The sequence below is a fragment of the Mugil cephalus genome, chromosome 13, assembly GCF_022458985.1.
Source record: "Mugil cephalus isolate CIBA_MC_2020 chromosome 13, CIBA_Mcephalus_1.1, whole genome shotgun sequence".
Lineage (NCBI taxonomy): Eukaryota > Metazoa > Chordata > Actinopteri > Mugiliformes > Mugilidae > Mugil > Mugil cephalus.
In genome coordinates, this window is record NC_061782.1 from 13,944,954 (window position 1) to 13,966,456 (window position 21,503).

General features: G+C 43.0%; 1 protein-coding gene across 1 annotated transcript; it reads left to right on the forward strand.

Annotated features, from left to right (window-relative positions):
- The first annotated feature begins 132 nt into the window (after positions 1 to 132).
- Positions 133 to 21,503, forward strand: zgc:154058 (Transmembrane protein 150A-like). Its single transcript, XM_047602345.1, has 8 exons — positions 133 to 391; positions 720 to 956; positions 5,215 to 5,262; positions 5,584 to 5,670; positions 6,520 to 6,587; positions 12,102 to 12,229; positions 17,450 to 17,627; positions 18,624 to 21,503. The coding sequence occupies exons 2-8, from the start codon at positions 892 to 894 to the stop codon at positions 18,884 to 18,886; spliced, it is 837 nt and encodes a 278-aa protein (XP_047458301.1). The 5' UTR covers positions 133 to 391; positions 720 to 891; the 3' UTR covers positions 18,887 to 21,503.

The following is a 21,503-nucleotide window of genomic DNA, read 5'->3' on the forward strand; positions in this document are numbered from 1 at the left end:
TGTTTTAAACTGCAAACGTAGTTGTTTTTAATCATAAATACACGTATATTAATAAAAATACAAATCTGAGAGTAAAATGAACCCTCCCTCCGCTCCGCCCACTCTCAGAATGGGGGCGGGGCCCAACAGCTGGATACTGTTGAGTGTCTCGTGGCGGCGGATGCATGGATTCAGACCTCTGTTGGAGAAAACCTCCCCCCACTCAATTCACAGCGTCTCCAGCTAACCTGGACCACGACAGCGTTGGGGAAAAAATAATAATAATAGGAATGGTTATAGAAGTACGCGGTAGTTAACCTGAGTTGTGGAGGGACACGTCGGCGTACTCAAAGTTTCCACCAAAAAAAAAAAAAAACTGGGAAAAACTTGCTCGCTAACAGAGAGGCAGAAGGTGAGTAGACACAGATTTGCTTTTGATGCTCGTCGGTATTGCTAGCTAGAAACGTAAAGGTGAGAAGAAAAACCTGACCTACTAGTAAACTAGGAGGCAATAATTCATCTCCGCTATAATAAAATTAATTATTATCAGTCCAGTGCAGGAAAACGGCTCCAGCCTGTAGAAAAACATTAACATCAAACATTAAAGCTTAACAACACACCACAAAGTGATAGGTATGCATGATTTTATTTTCAGAGTCGCCTGAACATCCCGGAATACAGTTTGCTTTAACTGTACATGATCTTGATAATGATTACTTCCTCTCCTCCCCATTCACCAGATAAAAGGACACATCTGTCCTGTCCACGGGTCCTTCGTCTTCAAGAAAATGAATCAGTCGGTGGCAATGCATATGTCACCCACACTCAGTTAAATGTTAGTGCTACTTGAGCGGATATCGCTCGGCTGGCGAAGAGGAAGAAGAAGAAAGGGGCTGCTCAAGGTGCTGGAAGATGTCTCTGTGGATGATACTGCCCGTTAGCCTCCCAGTCCTGACCATCACTGGGATATGGGTTGTGTAAGTGAGCCTCTTCTCCTTTGACAGCAAAGACACTGTAAGATACACGGAGTAGCGCTGTATGATGTAAAATCAGACATGTCTTGAAGTCAACTCTGAAAGGTTGAAATTGTAAAATTGTGGGCAGCTTCAGCAGTGAGTTGTGATGTTCAATTTCATTGAGACGTTTATTTGGTCATTTGCAATTTTAAACATATTGCAATCATTTTCCCACGTAGAATTCATTCCATACAAAGCAGAACTGTTCTACAACAAGCTATGCAAAGCAGAACTGAAACAATATGAGATATACTCACTCGAATTAGATACACAAGGTACAACAGATGCATTATGATAAACAGTGAGGCACTAAATATGAGCTTCATGAAGATTATGGTGTTCATTAGTTTTAAAAAAACACGGAGAGCTGTAGTACTATTCATTTGTATTGTGCTGTACCAACACATGCTTCTGTTATTTGTACAGCCCCATTTTAGTCTGCAGGTTAGGCTAAAAACAGAAACACCTTGATGTTAAATCAAGTTTAATACGGTCGAATTACTGCCGTTGTTTTCAGCATTAACTGAACATTGTGACAGCCACGAAGGCAGATTTGGTGCACGACTGTTACATACACCTAATGAACCGGCAAGTTAGCGCGTGTTCTACTTGCAAAGCCACATAATCTTATTTTCAGGTGCGCTCCGTGTCGAGTGGATTTTTGCATGTTTTCTTCCAAGTTACATTTTTTTAAGTGTCTCCTAGAATACAGTCCTCGGAGTGATATTTAAACTGCATTCTAACAAACTGCAAATCCGAAAGCAAAACCCTCGGATACGTCAGGTTCTCCGGCTTTCAGTAGAGTAACGCTGCATATTTATCCTGAATTCTTGGGAGCCATGGCAATTGCATGTGGATTAACGCTCGCCAGAAAGGATCCGAAATGATCACTCCGCTCTCATGAGTGAGACATGCAGGGCAGCTTAATTACGGACAGGGCAGTATCTAAGCGGAGCAGATGTACTGTTGAGAAAAGAATGAGTTCCTCCTGGTTGTAGTTTGGTTGACAGCTCTCTTCCTTGTTCTGTTATTACTTTGGGAGGAGGAATGCAAACCCCAAGGGAAGAGAGAGACAGATGGCCCCATTTCAAATTGTCGTGTCTTGTATATAGGCTGCGTGCTACATCACTGATGAGTTCTGTGGGGACTAACCAGTCTAATCAGATGCCAAAGCTGAGACCCTGTATGCCAATTAGTGTCTGCGAACATGGCTGCTGCACAGTCCAATCAGGCGTGTTTATCCAGGTGCACAGGTTTAAAACTAGTACGGACGTATACTGATTTATACTAGTCCGAGGGAGGCACATTTCTTTGCAGTGTTGGCATTTGTTCCTGAGGTGGAAAGTTGATCTTGAGTTAGGATGCCAAACTTTGTTGACTGGAAGTCCCTTTAAACACATTTCCTTCCCGTTACCTTGACAAGGGTGCCTTGTTTCTAAGAGCAGTCAAGGGTCTTTTTCCACACCAGAAGAATGTCGAAGGATGTTCCATGTTGCATAACTCCTCCTTTCAGTGCGGGTGACTGGGTGGGACGAAGGTAAATATTGGAAGGGGCAGTAAGCAGAATTTTTCACTAAGCATCTGGTTTCCATTTACAGTGCACGATGGTTGGTGGAGCTGGACTTGTGCCCACCCGTGAGTCTTGGCTTAGGTTCTTTTCCTGGCGTTTTACGAGTTAAATGAAATATCTCTATGATACCCAGTTCTTTGTGGGTTCGTTTAGATGCGAAATAGTTTTTTAAGAACATATTTTGCTTTGAGTGCACAAATAAAACTAATTTATGTGCCTCCGTAACTACCCAGCAACTGGAGCCGAGCCCACAATGCCCAAATTCATCCAGAGCTATCGCATCTCGCCTGTGGTGGGGCTATTTTTACACAGCTGGGAATTTTTACTGTACAAACCAGGTTTTTCCATGGAAGTCTTTCCCGAACGTTCCCTGTTCATTCCTAAATTAAAGAACAAAACAAAACAACAGGGTCTGTTCCACATATACTTTGCTCATAGGCATGCTATTAAAGTTTACAGCTGCTGCCGAGCTATAGGAGGCTAATTATATAAAGAAACTTATTATTACTTAGCCTCCTCCGAAACACATAATCAACACTGGTTTAGTTTCACATGCAGCTAAAACAGTCGACTTTATTTTGAAACGTCCCAGAGCTGCACTGATTCTATTTTCGCATTGGAAGCCGACCAAATCTGCAGAACGCGCCTTAGAAGTTATGAAAATTCAACTTCGCTTAACTATTATTTCTTACCCAATGTATTTCAAAACGAGTACCTGCGGTATTACTCTGTATTTTGTGCAATATTATTTAGTTTTTGCCTTGTTGGCGTCATTTTACTAGTGTTAAAGCGTTGAAAGCTGGAGCTCTGTCAGTTTTCTACCTGAGAGTCTATTCTACTCACACCATTGGGTTTCGTCACGGCAATATGCAAGAGAGCGGCCGTCTTTACAGCAACTCAGGTGCCATCTGACTTATATGACATTCAGTGTTTGCTTATTCACAGAGCATTATCTTTGCCTTTAGTCACTGAACCAAGTGTTGTACATCATACCAATCATATATATGGTAGAAAGCCAACATAGATTTTAGTGTTAGGTGGAGAGGTTATTGTCGTAATCTTGATCGTCGTTGAGTTTGATATCCTGCGTGTAGGCATTAGTGACTGACTGTACAGCACAAACAGATGAAACAGCAAGTAACATTGTGTGGCTTCTGGGAACCAGGTGTGTGTCTTTGTGATTTACCTCTGTCCTTTTTAAAGATCAGTTTATAAGTAGGATACCGTCGGCCCTGGAAACGCACTTAATTGGTGCTTAACCTCTGACTGAACTGTAACTGTGCTCTCAGAAATTAGGACAAATAGTCTCAGGATCCGACTCTGACTGTCTTATCACGTTTGCGTTGCAGGTGTAGCGTTTTGTCACTGTGTGAATAACATGGTTATAATGTGACAAATTGAATCCCGCACGTCCCTGTTACCCTCTTGCAGTGACTGGGATGATCATGCAAAATTGAACATGCTGATTACAGTTGACTTGAGTAACATGTGTGGCTGTGGCTTTCGCTTTCGTCTACCTCATAGACTGTCAGAGTGTCACAACATTTTTTTTCCTCTGCCTTCCATCTCGAGCAGCACAGCCGACACTCAGAGTTGCAAGTGTCAGCATATTTGGCTGACTTTTGTTCATTTTTGTGTGTTGCTCTATGAGACTCTGATGTGTGTGAACAGAGCAGACGCTGTGGAGCTGCTCATGTTGATGGTGAGGAAGTGACCAAGGGCCCCACATTTACGCCCCAAGACAGAAATACCTAGAAGTGAGCTATTGACTGATGCTTCATCAGCCCAAACAACCCACTTGGTGGAAGAAGCAAATCTGTCTGTTCAGTGCAGCCACTGTATTACTGAGTTAATGAAAATTGCCTGTTTGGTTAATTGAGACATGTTTGTGGACTAGTGATCTTTGTAGCCTTATTGTAAAGTTGATGGTCTATCTCAGACAAATGACACACCTAGAGCTTTTATTTTTGTTCAGTGTTGAGTGTTTAGTTTGTTTAGTTATGTTCTCTGAAAGACCTGTCAATTAAGAGCCTGTTGAAACGAGCCTTGTGAGTCTTGGGTTTGCGGAGTGTATTCTCTATTTTTGATCATGTGGTCGTCGACCTCTCTTACATTGTGGCTGGTCAGTGACCTGACTAAATAAACTCTGCAAATACAGTCCAGTAGTAGTCATGCGAGTTACACTGATACACACACACAGCGGCATTTTCTTTTTTTGACCCTCTGAGTTCCTGAGTGATAAGAAAAGGTTAAATGATCAGATCAGTCGGTGCCACCGGTTTAACAGGCTCGGACCAGCGGGCAGACTGTCAGGATTTTATTGTGGTGGAGGTCAATGTTGACGTTTGACTCCTGGGAACAAATTCTGACGTTTTGGTTGTAAAGTTACACTTGAAGTCTTGGCGGCTGATTCTAAGCCATCACAGCACAAAAGCAGCTACACTGCAAATATAGATAATTACCATTATGCAAGACGTGATAGATAATTCTCTGCTTACGCTTGTTTTGCTTTCTTCTGTTCATGGTTGTACAGCCACAGCCAACACAGCCCCTCTTACGTGACAGCTCTGAGGTCACAGTAATATCAGGATACTGCATACCTAAACTGTTGCATTTCATTTTGGCTAATCGTACTGTGTCCATTTTTAGGTACGCCATGGCCCTCTATAACCAGCACGTCTGCCCTGTGGATAACTGGTATGTTGCTTAATATGTCCTGTAGATTTGCTTTGTCATCACACCTCTGCTAGATCTCTTAATCATTTTTTCCCACAAGCACATACAGTTACCTCTTTCACTACATCAGTTCATGGAATTTTTTTCCTTGTGAATGTAAACGAGCATCACTTACGTCAAAAAAATAAAACTTTTCTAGTTAATGTGCTGTTTATAGTGGCTGACTGTAAACAAACAAAAGAAAGTCTGGTTGTGATAAAGAACAGTGAATAAATGTGATTTTGCTCCATTACTGTATTTTTTTTAACATTTATCTTTTGCGCTGCCATGTTTGTGTGTTAGGCTCTACAACCAGTCGTGTGAAGAAGAGCTGTATCTGCAGAGCGGGCCGTCCCTGTGCTGCACGCTAGACAATGTACCTCTCATCAGGTCAGTAGCGAGAATCCCGCCCTGAACCACCCAATCCTATCTCTCCTCTGCCTCTCTGTGTCTGCCGATTTAAAAACAGGAACAGTGTCCCATTGTTTTTACGTGGCCCCTGTCGGCGCATTGTTGATAAAAAAGCGAGCGAGCGAGCTTGAAGGAGACGGCTCTCCTGCGCGCGCGCGCGTCTCCGTGCGCGGTGCGCACATTCTGAAAATAACTTGTGGCTGAAATATCCTGCCTGCCACGGTGGCAGCTCAGATCCAAAACACAACTCAAACCATGTAAACACACACACAGAGAGGAGTCGGTTTACATTTGGGAGGAAGTCAAAACACTCCTGCGTCTTTGTTTAGCTTTGCGGCCCACTGAGCTTTCAACATCAATGGCCAGTTGTCGCACATAAATACTGTTAATAGGCGGCAACAAATTCAGATACTTTGTCTGTCTTTTGCAAAAGGTAATCATAATTAATGTAGCCCCGGTAGAGCAGTTAAATCTGTTGTATATAACGAAGAACTTCAAAGTTTCATCTTTGTACTGAAGAATGCGTGTGTGACTGCAGTCAGCTGAGTAGGCAATATATGCAGGAGGAACTCGGGCACAGACAGCCAGTGTTGACTGTCTCCTGGCTTCCCCTCCTACAAACATTTCTCATTCCTAGAAGAGAGGCACTACGCAGTAGGTGAAAAGTCAACAGGACAGGATGTGAGGAGGCATCGTCCTACCACGCCTGTATTCCAAGACCAGAAACGTATCAATATTTCTGAGTGTAAAGAGTGGGAGTGGAGTTATTGGTATTGTTTTGTGTGTCCTTGATTTCTCTGGTTTATTTCTGTGTATTTCTTCTTGCAGTAAATGTGGGACTTTTCCTCCCGAGAGCTGCTTCTTCAGCCTTATCTGCAGCACGGGCTCATTCATGGGTAAGGTATCGTATGCACACACGGAGATGAAGACACACTCATCCATCACTTCGGTGGACATTACACTGACTCACACGAACACCTGTTTAGATCATACTTATCCAACCCTACTAAAAGCGCCCGTTTTACTTTATGGCCTTCATGGGAGGGTCAGAGAGGGTAATATGACTGCATATTTCTGTCCCCATAATAAGTAATACCAGTACAGTGCAGCCACATCGAATGAGACTTGGTGAAAACCCTGCATGTGGTCATTTTGGAGGGAAATAAACATCAGAGCATCGGAGTGTTCTCACACGCAGAATTATGGACGAATGTAAAGGAAAACATATGTGATATAGAAGAATAGAACGAGCTCCCATTTGCTGGTCTGCATGTCCTTTGTGAGTCTACACGTGCTGTTGCCTTGCATTCACTGGTGGTTCTGAATACCCTGATCAAGTTAATGTTTCCCAGCTGCGGGTTTAGTCTGTGGGTTGCCATGTGTGTATGTGTATGTGTGTGCACATGAAGAAAAAGGGAAAAAAGGGGGAGGTCGTTTTTTTTACCCATGCACCCACCAGCTATTTAAACTTTCCCAAATAACTTTTTTTTTTTTATTTTGCCTGTGACAAGAGTAGAAAAGTCTTTCTGCATTGTTTTAGCTGGAGAGCGATACTACACATGGTGCACTGTGCTTGAGGGTGGAAACCAGACTGTTGCATCGCGGTGTGAAGTCTGCTCAGGCGGCAGTGAAAGTCCAGCGTGTTTGACCAGCTCTGCTAACCAACCATGACCTCTGAACCGCAGTGGGTCAGTGTGTCGACACTTTGTAGGTGGAAGGGAAAGAGGGGAAGGCTGAGCGCTGGACTTTGATTTGTACTTTTAATTAAAATGCAGAACAATGCCAGCTGGCCCGTGGCTGGAAGGTTGCCCTGGGGTCACTCATTATGCTCAGGCAAAGATCTGATGGGCCAATCAGATCGTTTGGCCGGCTTTCATGTGGTGAAGCATTATCCAGTTGTGTTTTTCTTCTCCGTATTGGTTGAATCAGTTAAAAATCCAGTTTAAAAAAAAAAAAAAAAAAAAATCAGTTCAGTTATGTAGCAACCAAACAATGTAGCAACTACATTACGGGTATCACATCCTGGACGTCTCTACCACTGAATCTGTTGCTCAACTGTTTTGACTGTTTGTGTAATCCTGTTGTAACTCTCTAGTGCTAGTTGTGTTTACCTACAAAGACAACAACTCATCACACAGTTGAGTATGAAACACAGTAAAATGGTGACGTCTGGTTTAGGGTTTTGTGGCGGGACCCTTCCCTGCCTCCGTGGGGTAACTCCAGATGCTCCAGCTTTCTTGCATGTTAAGTTAATTGGTGATTCTTAATTGCACACATGTGTGCAGGTGAGTGTGAATGGTTATTAGTCTCTCTGTGATGTCCCGGTGGTGGACTGGTGACGTGTGCAGGCTGGGATAGATACTGGTAGGCAGCTATAAGCAGGTAGAAATTAATTTTCCCTCATGGCAGATGTAGTCACTTTTTGTTTGAAAGTCCAATAGTTGATGAATTTCTTTGGTCTTTTTAGATTTGCTGACTTACAGTAATTTGAATGGGAATATGTGCAACTTTAAATTTTTCGCTACTTTCAATTCATAGGCCACATAAGCCAGCGCCATATTAATCAAAAATATGTAATTATTAGCTCATCCTACAGTAAATCTTCCTATTAGATCCCCTATTTTTAAATTGTGACTTTTAGTGACAGGTGAAAAATCTACATCTCCGGTCCTCTTGGTTGGACAAATTGTGCTACAACGTCACTGTTGCGAAATTGCATTAAAGTGAAATAACTGCATCATATTTAGTGACATCCAAACCGCTTTCTGCGGCTGCAGCGCTAATCTTACTGACTTGTGTGTTTTATCCTTCACCATCCACTCAGTCTGAGCCCGTATGTGTTAATACTGGCTGTAATAAGAGCTATTATGCCTCTACAAAAGTAGGTTAAGTTGATGTGGTATGTAGCTGTACAACAGACTATTGTAAATAATCCGCGCTTAGCTTGTTAGCCTATTGATTCGTGTCTTACTTGGAAGATTGTGCCAGCTACAGTTGGCTCAGGGTGTCACTACTGACTGGGATAACATGGACTCAGTGAACTGTATATTGCCTCAGATTTCGTCTCTCTCTCTTTTTATCCCCGTCCCCACTTTTCTGCCAGTGTACACACACACTGTTTTAAAGACAACGCACATAGTCTTTCCCCGCATGCCTGCTGTGGGAGAACGTGCAGCCCCGTTGTTTGCGTTGAAACGTGTCCCCTTGTGAGGACGGCGGGGTTTGTTTTACTGGGAGGTGTGGTGCGGCTGGTGTGACTTGTTGCGGGAGTACACGCTGTTGATCCGGATCCGTTTGTGTGAATTCAAGAGCGTGCCCGCGCTTGAGGCAACAGGGTCATACGTGAATTACAGCTCGTCCACGTTGCTGCAACGTGACTTGACGGAGGAGAGTGGCTGTGGTGTGTATGCAACAGTGTGTGTGTCAACACTGTACTTCCTCCCCTGGGCTTCCTGACTTCAGGGGAAAAAAGGAGTAAAAGCTGGAAAGGGCAGCGGCGTAGAGGGCGACTGCAGCTGGGGCCGTGTTACAGACCGTGGAATGGCATGTTCATCTGAAATTATTGCTATTGTTGAGCTGTGCTGTCACACCGCAGCCCGTCCTAACCTTCAGAGGCCAGGTGGAGGTTGGCCACGCTGCTTACTCATCAACCATGATTTTGCATAACACTGCTCGCTCAGAGAAGGATGCCAGAAAATAGCCTACGTGATGCTCCATTGTGCTCAGAATGAAAGATGTGGACAAAACACAGAGAAAAAAATGTCTTTAACCTTCAGGCTTAGCTTTCATCCGTTTACGCTAACCCCTAAATGCCAGCAGGTTTAAACATGCTCGTTCTTTATGATGAAATAGTCATTTTGTCGAAACATTAAAGACGGTCACAGCCAGCCAGTCTGCAGCCGGGAGACTGGGATGCTGTAATCTAATGAAATAAACGGACAGTTCACGGTCTTGTCCCTTCATCAGCACAGTTTGTTCTCTGTTTTAAAAAGGAGCCGTAAGAAAACAACGACACGATTGTTTCCAAGCCTGGAGACACCGCTGTTAGTTTTTCCATGACTCTAACTGTAATGACTTTGCCAAGATAATTTTTTTGTGCTGAGGAAAGCAAAGGAAGTTCACACAAATACACACCCACAAGGTAGGGCCAGGGGATTTACAACTTTTTTTTTTTTTTAACATTACATTACATAATTAGAAGCTTCAACTAACTACACCCTGCATGCATGAGTGTTTCTCAGACAAAATGGATTCAGATTTCAGTTGATTCTAATATTTCCAAAAATCATATTCAGCATTAAAAAAAAAAAAAAAAAAAAATGACACATTGTGTGTCTCAAACGTATAAACTAATACCAGAGAATATTAACTCTAGGCCGATGCTGACAGAAGAAGAGCTGTGAGCTCTGTTTTCTTTACATAACGATTAGGACGGGATTAGCATTCCGGAAGAGCGGTTCTGAACTGTCGGCTAATCTGAAAACTGTGAAGAGGGGAAGAGGTGGCGTGTGAGTGGAAATGAGGCGGGCGGGCGAGTGGAAATGAGGCGGGCGGGCGGGCAACGCCTAGCAGACAGCTAGCAACCTGTGAGAGCACCTTAAATTATCAGAATCAGAAACAACTTTATTTAAAAAATAAAGAGCAAGAGAATAAAATCACAGAAGTGAGTGGGAAAAAGCAGCATATTGTGTAACAGAAGAGTGAGATGAATGGTGGTAAATATGAAATAATATAAAAAACAACAATATGTAAAAACTGTATAATAGTAGATTTGGTACGGCAATAAATAATGTGAAGCGTAAATTAAGTGAGATGTTATATTTAAATTTAAATTTAAAGGGGCAAGTTATATAAAAATATAGTTTTCGTTAATAGAGAAATTAGCTGTAGAGACCTTGTTATGTACCGGACTGTATCAATCACTTTTGTACCCAGTCTCAAGTGGTCTCAGGAACTCTGTTGAGGAACACATAAACCGATCAGGCATAACATTATGACCACCTTCCTAATACTGTGCATGTTTCTCTTGTGCCTCCAAAACAGTTGTGACTCATCAGAGAATGGACATGTGTCTTCTGAGGGTGTCCTGTGGTGTCTGGTAACAGGATGTTGTTAGTGGGGGTCTTTGGGTCCTATGGGTGGATCATCCCACAGATACTTGATCAGTTTGGGATCGAGTAAATTTGGGGGCCAGGTCAAAACCATGTGCTGTTTTTCCTAAACCGTTTTTGTGTGTTTCTGTGTCAGGCTGCATCCTGCTGGGGATGGCTGCTGCCATGAAGGAGTGTCATTGTTATATTGTGGGGCGGGAGCGCCTGGTCTGGTCTGGTGTGGCCCAAGTAATGTCCACATGAATGCCAGGTCCAAACATTTCTCTTATTATTGACATTATTTTTGTCAAATGTTGCTAGATATACATTTTGTGGAAGATATTTCCAGTTTAATATTGTTAAGATTTTGCAATTGCACTGTTGAACTTTAACTTGTTGACCTTGTGTTGTGGTGATTTATCCCAACATGGTGACATTTCCCTCTAAATTTATTATTTAGTCTTAATGTAGCTCCAGCTTATCTCAACTAATAACATTAAACCAAAGGCCTGAAGTGTTTCTATGAAAACGAGAACGTTCCTAGAGAAAAGTAACAGTTATTGCGTCGCGTTGAAGTTGTGAAACTCGGCCGTCATTGAGACGCAGACCACAGCATGCGGTCCTTGAGTGGCAGCAATGCTTTACATTGTTACATTTGTCCTTCCTCTATGTGTTTTCATTCTCATCTGGCAGCACCGAGCCTCTTACACGGAGATTAACACAACCGTTTATACTCCGAGACACTATCTGAGCTTCAGGTCGAGCCACGAGGAGCTCCTTGTCCCCTCCAATTCTCTCAGCCTCCTCTTTTCCACTCACCCCCAGTGCCTGGCTTTCACCAAACCCAGTCAACCTTCATCAAGCAGCAGCCGAGGGGAGCGAACAAAGAGAAACCAGGCGGGGGTCAGCTCCTCAGCGCATTGACAATGCACCCAGTCAGAGCCCATTAGCACATCAGCCCTCGTCTGTCTCATATACTGTACTTTGTTTCCCTTCCTTTTAATCTTATGCGAGGCCTGGACCAACCCCCACTTTCGTGTATCGTTCTCACTTTCCCGCCAGTTCCTGCCTCTCGCATGGGCACTTGTTAGAAAATCTGGGAGTTCCTGTAATTCTCAATCACCTTCCAAGACTTTCTTGTGTTTCTTGGCCAAGTGAGGCGTGTGAGTGAATCCAGGCACAGTGCGTGGTTTTCTTCCAGAGCAAGCGAAATTAAACCTCTCGCTCTTTCTTATGGCGCCCTACTGTTCCACTGGTACACTTATCATAACACAATGTTTACCTGACTAACTAACTTTCTCTCCGTCTGTTTTTCTGTAGTTATGGCGATTGTGCTGCTCCGCTACGCCCACGTCATTGAGAAGCATCAAAACTGTGTCCTCAACACGGCGAGTCTTTCCACGGGCTGGATCTGTGCCGCTGGACTCATCATGGTGGGCAACTTCCAGGTACGGTGTTTTGACTTTACTCGCTCCGGAAAGCAAACACAGTGACGGCTTATTGCATATGAGAGAGGGAGAGACCCTGACCGTGACAGTAAACCATCATTATGAACTATAAAGCTGAACTACAAAAAAGAAAAGAAAAAATTGAAAAAATCTGATTGTATTGTAGAAGAGTTTTTTTTTTTTTTTTTTTTTTTGCTTTTTATGGTCTTAAAACATATGAAGTAGAATATTTCTTGCATTTGAAAGATCTAATCTGTTTAGTAAACGAAACCTTTAATACACAGATGTATTGGTAGTGAAAGTAACTGTTAGATATGGTGCTGACTTCTGTTTTTTTTTTTTTTGCTTCTGCTTTAGTCTTCCTATAATGTCACATTTTCCTCGTACGCCTCATATTTCAGAGTAAATATACCTTGAAGTTCTCCATTCACAGACACAGTGGCGGTCAAATACAGAACCCAGCTTGAAATACTTATCTGCAGATATTTGTGCTTGAAGTTTAAATATTTGGATCTCTGGACGGACGCCTACACCGTGTGTGTGTTCAACTTGCATAACCCATGTTATGGGAATATAAATCTTTCAACACAGGCGAATTGTTGGGACCCACTTCCCATTTTGGGAAACAAAACGAGTGCCTATTTTTAGTTATTACATTTTAGTTTATCGTTAGGGGGTTGGGTTTTCCAAGCAGCGATTAGTGTACTTCTCAGGGAAATGAATGTAAGTCGTTTGCGATGTCGTCCGAGCTGATGTCTGTGTTTCTTCTTTGTTAAACTGGATACAATAGAGAGAGACAGAGTGCAGTCACAGGTCGCTTTCATGAGACGTGCTTGAGATGTTTCTAGAGAAGAAGAAGTTAGGGAGGCGGGTGATGAAAGGCTGAACACGTCTGTGAAATCCGGCAGCCGATGTGGTTTTGACCTTTCTCTTTGGAAAGACTTAGAAATAGCTGAGTGTTGGTGGGAGATAATAAAAACTCCTGAGGAAAATACTCTTTGATTCCAAGAAGAATGCCTTGGAAAAGGTTTCTATTTAGTATGAAAACATGCTTTGATATAAAGAGAACTAATGTTTCTTTGAGTCTTTCTGTTAGAGGTTCTTGGCATGAAACAGTGCAGTGGTTTTCATTAAAGCTTTAAGTATTTGGCTGGATTTTGTTTCATGTAAACATTATGGCACAATGTTTCTTCCTCTGGCCGCTGACGTTTCTCTTGTTTGCTTGTGATACATTTGTTAAAGATGTCCAAAGAAACAGGATGACCAGGAACCTTCAAAGACCTTTGTTAAAGATGTGTTGTACATCAGGATGAAGTGACTGCAGATATATTCACGGTTATATACACTAATCAGCCACAACATTAAAACCACAAATATGTGAAGTGAATACATTTTCATCACATTTCATTCATGTATGTGTTGATGTTACTTTGATATGCACCACCACCTGAACATTGTTGTAGAATAAACCCTAAACCACGGCAGCTCATCCTCCATTCCTCAGATAAGCATGGCCTTCCACATCACGTAAAAGAAAACAGGAAAAGATGAACGTGGCCTGCAACAATACTTTGTGTCAGTGTAACATTCACATGACTTGCAGAACCCAAGGTTTCCCATCAGAGCAGTGCCAGTAGCAACACCTCGTCTCCACCCTTGTCTTTCCTTCTTCCCAGAGTCAGTGAACCTTTGCAACCAAGGTTCATTTCTGTAAATGTTGACTTTCTACAGAAAGAGCTGCAGTTTTGGAGAAGTTCTAACCCAGTCATCTCGCCATCTCTATTCGTCCCTTTTCCAAAATCGCTTAAATCCTTCAACTCGCCCATTTTGTTTTTCCTCCTTCTAACAAAACATTCACTTTCTAGCTAATATATCCCACCCACTGATAGTGGCCATGATAACCAGATAATGAGTGGCTGTGACCAGGTAGTCATAATGTTGTGGCTGATCAGGAGAAGCAGTTGCTAAATGCTCTCCTTCGCGTGAGAGTGACTCAGTGTTTCAGGTGTGGTAGAGATGAGAGGGATTCTTAGCTAAACGTTGGCAGTGTGACATCTTGACTAAACTACGTATGCCTGAAGGTCACTGTGATAAATAAAGGAGAATGTGTGTGTGTGTGTGTGTGGGGGGGGGGGGGGGGATGTGGCAGTTATTGTAAGAGTGCACAAGAAGGTCGTCTTTACCCAAAGATTTAGCTCTGCAGAACTGAACTGGGAGGAATTTTACGGGAAGCGCCAGGGGGAAGTGAGTCATCAAGTCTGGCCATGCATGGAGAGGAGCCGGGCAGACAGGGTGTGTGTGGCTGAGGCCCCATCTATAACCAATCATGAGCCCGATCCCTGCAGACTGCCGTCTCTTAAAGTCGGGGAAATTCCACTGGGATGCAAAGCGGAGAAGGCGCTGTGGAGGCGACATGAAATAACGAGAAAGGAAAAAAAAAAAAAATACATGTACTCAAGATCCTCAAACTCCACGAACAAAAGCAGGAATCTGCAGGAACAGACAACGTCTGAAAAGATACACACTCATCAGCTTTAACAGCTTCAGTTCATAGTTTATAGTGTGTTACATAAGGCATTGGCAGCACAGCTGTGGCCACTGGGGCTTTTCCTGTCAGGCGGTCTGATGGTTTGGGCAGAGAAGCACATAAATAGATGATGGAGACACACGTTGCTGCTGCTCTCGGAGTATTTCACCGAAAAACTGCCTTCAGGAAGAAGACGGGAAAGACAAGAACTATCTTCTTGCTGAGTGACAGATGAGAAGATCGAGCAGAGCCCAACACAAACACTGGAAGTTAGCCAGACTCTGTTTAAAAGTAATACATATTACTTTTATTACTCCGTCTAAAAGCAATAAAGCAGCTGAAAATCTCACTAATTAAAGCGCTTCATCTAGTTTGGTTAAGCTTTGTTTAATCAGGTTTTCAGACCTTGCTGAAAGTCTGATTAAAGGGATCTTCTTGTAATTGGTTGTGGTGACGCATTGCATTACATATTTTGTCTGGTATTTTTTTTGTACAGGTGTGTTGTAATAGTTGAAATTCATGAGAGTTTCACTTTATCTCCTTTAGTGGCGCTTATACTAAATGAAAACTGAAGCTGCCAAAAAAGCTGATCGGCCTGACTTGTTGCAGCATGTACATCCTCACGGGCACATTGTGTTTCACTGGAGTATGCATCATCATTCAAATACAAAAGTAAAACTATTTATTTCACGTGGTGTACCGTCATCGTTCTGCTGTTCTCAGCATTAACACTCCGAATTATTGCCTGTGCACGTCAACACGTTACTCCGACTAAAATCAGAGTTCTCCTTAACTGATTAAGAAACCAAGATAATGCAGCTGGAAATTGCAGAAGAAGAAGAAGGTGAATAGAGGGTAAATAGAGCCAGTAGAAGAACCGTCTGAGGGATAGCGCCACCTTATCTGCACCAAAAGTAGCGCACACATTACGTACGAGATTAAAAAAGCTGAACTATTATCCATCTGGTTTTTGTTTGAAATGCCGGTCTGCTGCATGAAAGACTCTTGTTTATCATAGATATATAAGAAAGAGGGCTGTATTAACATGGTATTATCCTGCTGAAAAGACGCATATCGCCACCTAGTGTGTAGGAGGAGGACATGTTCCCATCAGTTATTTGATTTTCTCTGCTGTATGTAAACTGGGACAAGGACCGCATTCAGAAAGTCGAATTTCAACCATCACCCGATTAAGCTGTGCATGTAAACACACCGACTGAAAAGCTGAAACGAGGTGATGTTTCCTATTTTTATTTATCAGAATTAGGGCTGTCAAAGTTGACGTACTAATGCACACAGGTACAGATACGCACGTTCTTTTAAATGTGCAATTAACACACGCATGCCCGTTCTGTAATAAGGATCCTCTTCCCGACCCGTATTGTGGATGGTCGTGAATCCGTGCGGCTTCAGCAGCGTGACAAACCTCCTTGAGCAGAAATGGATACTGCCAGGTGGTTCTCTCGGCCAGACGAGTCATTTGCATTTGCTGTCGATTTGAATTGAATTACCATCTGAGTATGTTGGGTCTCAAATACCACTCTCTGATACACAGAGCTCTGCTCCCTCCAGACCAAAGGCACCAACATTCAGTACCTACAAGGTTAATCTATCAGAATAGTCAAAACATTAATTGGTTACCTGTTACATCTCTAAAAGAGAAGCTGCTCCAGGTAGAACAAAATTGAAAAACATGCCAGGAGGAGCGTGTGGTTTGTTGTTGGTTGCGCATTTGTGTGTTTTATTATTACGGACTCTAGTGAGTAACAGATTGGCAGCGCTCAGAACCCCTACTGTTCCAATATGGTGCAGTAACTACAAACAGAGGGGTGATGCAGTAAAAGAAACGGGATGTTATAACATTGTGTTTACTGTGTAAGGTTCTCACTCTAAACAAAACAGCCCCCCTTTTTTTTTTTTTTTTAATGAATACCAGGAAAATCGTGTAAGACAAAGCTTTGATTCTTTTCATGCAGCTCAGCAGATATCACATGATGATCTGAGCTGCATGTACATCTAGTTTTGAGTCTTCTAGAAATGTTACTTTGTCACTTTGAGGATTAGTCCACTGCTCAAGAATGTTCAGTATGTGCTCGGCTTAGAAGCCAAAACTAAATAACTTCTGGGCTATTGCTCTAATGATCCCTGAGAATTATGTGGAGCAGAGGGACGTTGTTGCTCTAAACAGGCTTCAACAGTTTAGCATTAGCCAGGAAACGCAACTCTTTTTCATCTGCCCAAATGAGTCTAGTCGTTAGATGTGTTTCTAGCTTCAGTTAATGCACCATTGAATGTCTTATCTGTTCAGATCAGTACATCTGAGCTGTGTGTGTGTGTGTGTGTTTGTGTTTGTGTGTCAGTGTGGACCTTTCAGTGGGAGCTCTAGTCACATGCTCCTGAGCAGCTCTTTTGTGTATTGTTTCTTCTTGTGACCAGCAGGGGAAAGGAGGCCTTTTGTTGTGTTGCCTGCTGTTGTCTCCTCTTCCCTCACTTATTCATCTTTTTTTCCTTCTTATCTAAAGAAGAGGCTTCAAACAGCGTTACACAACATTAAATGATCCAACCCAATACCTGGTTGATGGTGCCCCCTTCTGATCGTTCCCACATGGTGTCGTCCTTTTCAGTATGTGTCCCTTTGTTTCCTTCACACGTTTTAATGTTGCCCCTGTTTTTCTCCCTCTCCTCTGTGACAGGTGGATAATGCCAAAGTCCTCCACTATGTCGGAGCAGGCATCGCCTTCCCCACCAGTATGCTGTTCGTGTGTCTGCAGTCGGCGCTGACCTACCGACTGGCCAAGACCCAGGGGGAGTACTACTTGGCCCATCTCCGGCTCTTCATGACCCTGATGGCCTTGGTAGCCTTGGTGCTCAGTATCCTCTCCAGCCACTAACAGATGGCAGCCTTCGAGGCCGTCAAGTGCTTTAGACAGTGTGTTGTAATGTCAGCTTGAATAAGGGCAGAGACACACAGGAGCTATTTCTCTCCGGTGTTCAATGTCACATCTTTTCTTTTGTTTTCATAGGACTTTTTTTTTTTTAAAGCTGTACATGCTCTCAGACACTAAGATCTGTTTTACATCACTCAGTGCCGTGAAGCCTCTGATAGACACGGTTTAAAGGGTTAGTTTGACATTTGGGTCTAATGTTTAATTTTTTACGTCATTAACATTGAGGCTGAACGATATTGACACAAAAGTAGCTTTCCGCCAGATGCTGATCGCGCAACTAAAAATGAATTCATTTCCAGCTCTTTGACTAATATCTGACCTGAAAGACAAGCGTGTCAAATCTTAAAATCAGGCGACAATTTTATCTCAGTTAGATAATTATAGGTGACAAAAACCGCTGCTACATCCTGGACGCCTCCTTTCACATCACACGACGCCTTAGCAACGTGTTTCTGACCTTGACTAAAGGCCTCGAAGGATTCTTCTGCACATGACGGTGAAACAAAATATCAGACTCCTGGTATTTGACAGAAAGTTCAATTCCACTCGGTTAAGCTTCAGTCTGTTACTAGTTAACTTAGCATCAGGACTGAAAGTAGTTGGAAATAATTACACTGCGAAAAAGGAATTTCAAGAAAGCAAAAAAAATCCTTGTATGGAAGAAATACATCACCTACTAATACCTCAAACTCTCACTGATAAAAATATATGACGCTTTAGTTTACATGAGAAAAATGAGTAAGAACAAAGAAAGTATCGCAGTTTAGTGGATGTTTAATTATATCTATCTTCAGATGTTTTATCACTCAGTTCCTTTTTGTCCTTAAAATAACTGAGTTCATGTTTGAATTTTTCTTATCTATTAGTCGTGTATAGTCAGCTTGAAGTGTCGCACTGTTTTCCTTAACCCCGTTTCCAGGTGGTGTGTTTTTCTGTCAGGAGAGCTTCGTACTACAGCACGCCTCCGCCATCTTTGAATGGGTGTTCTGCGTCATCATCATGCTGTTTTACGGGACGTTTGCCTTCGAGTTTGCCAGCATGTCGGGAGACACCATGGTGGTGCTGGCCAGAGGAGGGTCCCTGGGATCCGCTGGGAGGGAGCACAAGGTGGACTCTCTGGGAACTCTGGGAGCGCTGGGAGGCTCCGGTTCACACCAACACGAAAACATGTCCCCACTGTAGCCTGCTGGTGTGTCTCGACGCCACACACGTTGCCTTGTTTATTCCTTTTCAAACTCTGGCTGTCGAACGAGTTCATTTTCAGCCACACTCGTCTGGCGATTTGAAATGATCCGGGGCCAGATCTCTCTGAGGAGAGCGGGCGTACTTTAGATCGGCTGCCACAGAGGAGAGCTCGGTTTGTGTTGTGCTCCAAAGAACTTGTTTGCATTTTGCACATCTCACGAACCCTCAGTCCTGTCGCCAGCAACCAGCGAGTGTTTTATTAATCAGATCGAGAAAATGTAGCGTCGGAGGTCCTGTGACCTGCCTCAGTGTGTGTGTGTGTGTGGCCTTGGACTGTTTCCTCTTAGGTGGCTGCCACGATGCTTTCAGTGTACGTACGGAAGAGAAGGCTGCTGGACAGCCCTGCTGACAGTATGCAGCGGTCAGGAAAGACGGAGACAAGTGTCAGAGTGGGACTAAGGTCACACCAGTGGCTCGTTTCCCACCGTCTGTCAAATAGAAATGTATAAGACAGAGCGGGGGGGAAAAAAATCTGCATTTTACAATCATTTAAACCTCCATTAAGCAACATTTCTGTTATCATAAGCTCACAAGAGACTCTGCTCTATATACGTTTCAGCTGCTTTTATCTGTTTTACTACTTAGTCTACATTCTCGACTCTTTATCACTTCCCGGCCAAAGATAAAAAAGAAAGCTGAAGACCCAGAGTTGACTGACCAGAGCTAAAACAACACAGTAGATACTTTCAGGTGGGCATTAAGAGGATACTACGTCCTGCTGTAGTCTGGGGTTAGTTTTAACAGCCTCTGTCAGTATGATTTGTGGTCAAAGACGGCTTAATACAGCTTTAAAATGTGCCACAAACCTGAGTCTGACACTGTTTTTAGAGTATCTCACAGACACACAGTCTCCTGTGTCAGGCTACTTTAGGTGATGTGTCATGTCTTTATTTTAAGCAGAACATACAGTAAACCTCATTAATTCAAATTTTATAGTGATGATTCTGGAAAATGAAAGTTTCACGTTGTCGGGCGATGTACTGAAGCTAAAGAATACGAATGAGAGGCGATGGTGCCCAGAGGCCCGACCAGCTAATGCAAGCCAGAGCTCCGGTTTATTGAGTTTAGTGACGAGGCATCGCACATGTTTTCAGGTTCTTCGGACGGAGGTCTGCGTCTTATTATTCACCATCAGTGAAGAGGAGAATGAGCTCTTGTTTCTTTTTCTCCAAAGCTCAGATCTCTACATAATGGGTGTTTTATTTTTTTGTTTTTTTGTTTTTTTTCCAGCATGTCTAGCTGCTGTTGTAGCGGGATAAAGGGAAAAGGAGGGATTTGTAATGTAAGACACGGCTGACGGACACAAAGCTCTGTCCCGTCTCCGTTACTGTACAGTATGTGCCAAATGTTAGTTAGCCTGTGACATCGGTGCTAAAAACACAAAAGGCCTTATCCTCTCGCTTTCCTCTTTTAGCTGTGATTATGACGACGTGTCATAAATGAAAGCAATAACGTGAGACATGGGGGGTCAATCACTGAGCAAGCAGACGGGTTACAACCCCACACACCACAGCCGGCTACGTGTCCGGCTGGGGGGGTTTTCTTGGTGCCAGTATTCCGGGTAAAAGTGTTTTTAATTAACAATCTGCTCCAAATGGACTGAAACGTGTCTCTATCGGACTGAATGTATACTTTTAACAAGACTGACCAGGAGAAGACTGTGGAGCGAGCTGTGAACAACACCAGCCTCACCACTGATCACTTGCTCCTCTCTGCTGGTCAGACAGCTTACTGCATCACAGCTGTGGCATTCAACTCACACACGAACATGTTTTTATTACTTGATACTTGACCAGTAATGTTCAGCTTAAGGTCAAATCTGCATTTGTTTTACTTCAAATGTTAAGCGATTTCAGTTCTACATGTACACTTCTTTTACAACACGCACTCCATACGCCGGTTGCTTGTCATGCAACAAACTAATTTCACTAAAAAAAATAATCCGTTTCCAGGTGAACACTATAAGATATTTTTTAAGTTGCCTTTTAGACATCCCTCTCTTCGATTCCCCCTCTTTCTCGTTTCTGGATCTGTCTGATCTTTGCACTCAGGAAATTGTTAAACCAGCTGCATTATTTGATTCAACGCAGACCGTTTGCTTCTGCCTCCTGTTGTCTTTGTCCCAGTGGAGTTTATATTGAGGATTTGTTGTGTATATTGGGTTTTGTGTGTAGCGTAGGCCGCATTTGCGAGTTAGCTGTGATATAAGAGAGTATTTTTGTTAATCACTTCAAAACTTAAGAACAAGCATTCCCGCGGCGTCAGCTTGTGAGAATGCTTGTGCCGTGGTTAAGTATCCGCGAGAAGATTCGAGCTCATCCATGCAATCAGTAGATCGTTGGCGAGAGCGTTCTGTCAACCAGCGCCTGGAAACCTGACGATGCCCCATTCTCAGCCGAACGGCCAAAAGAAGCTCGCTGTGCCTTATGTATTATTTTGATAAAGAAAAACCAAAGAGGTTTCGGTTGTAAATTCTATTTTGATGAAAAGTCAAATGATTGTATACATATATGCCTTAATGTACAATAAATAAAAACTGTACAAAAAAAAAAAA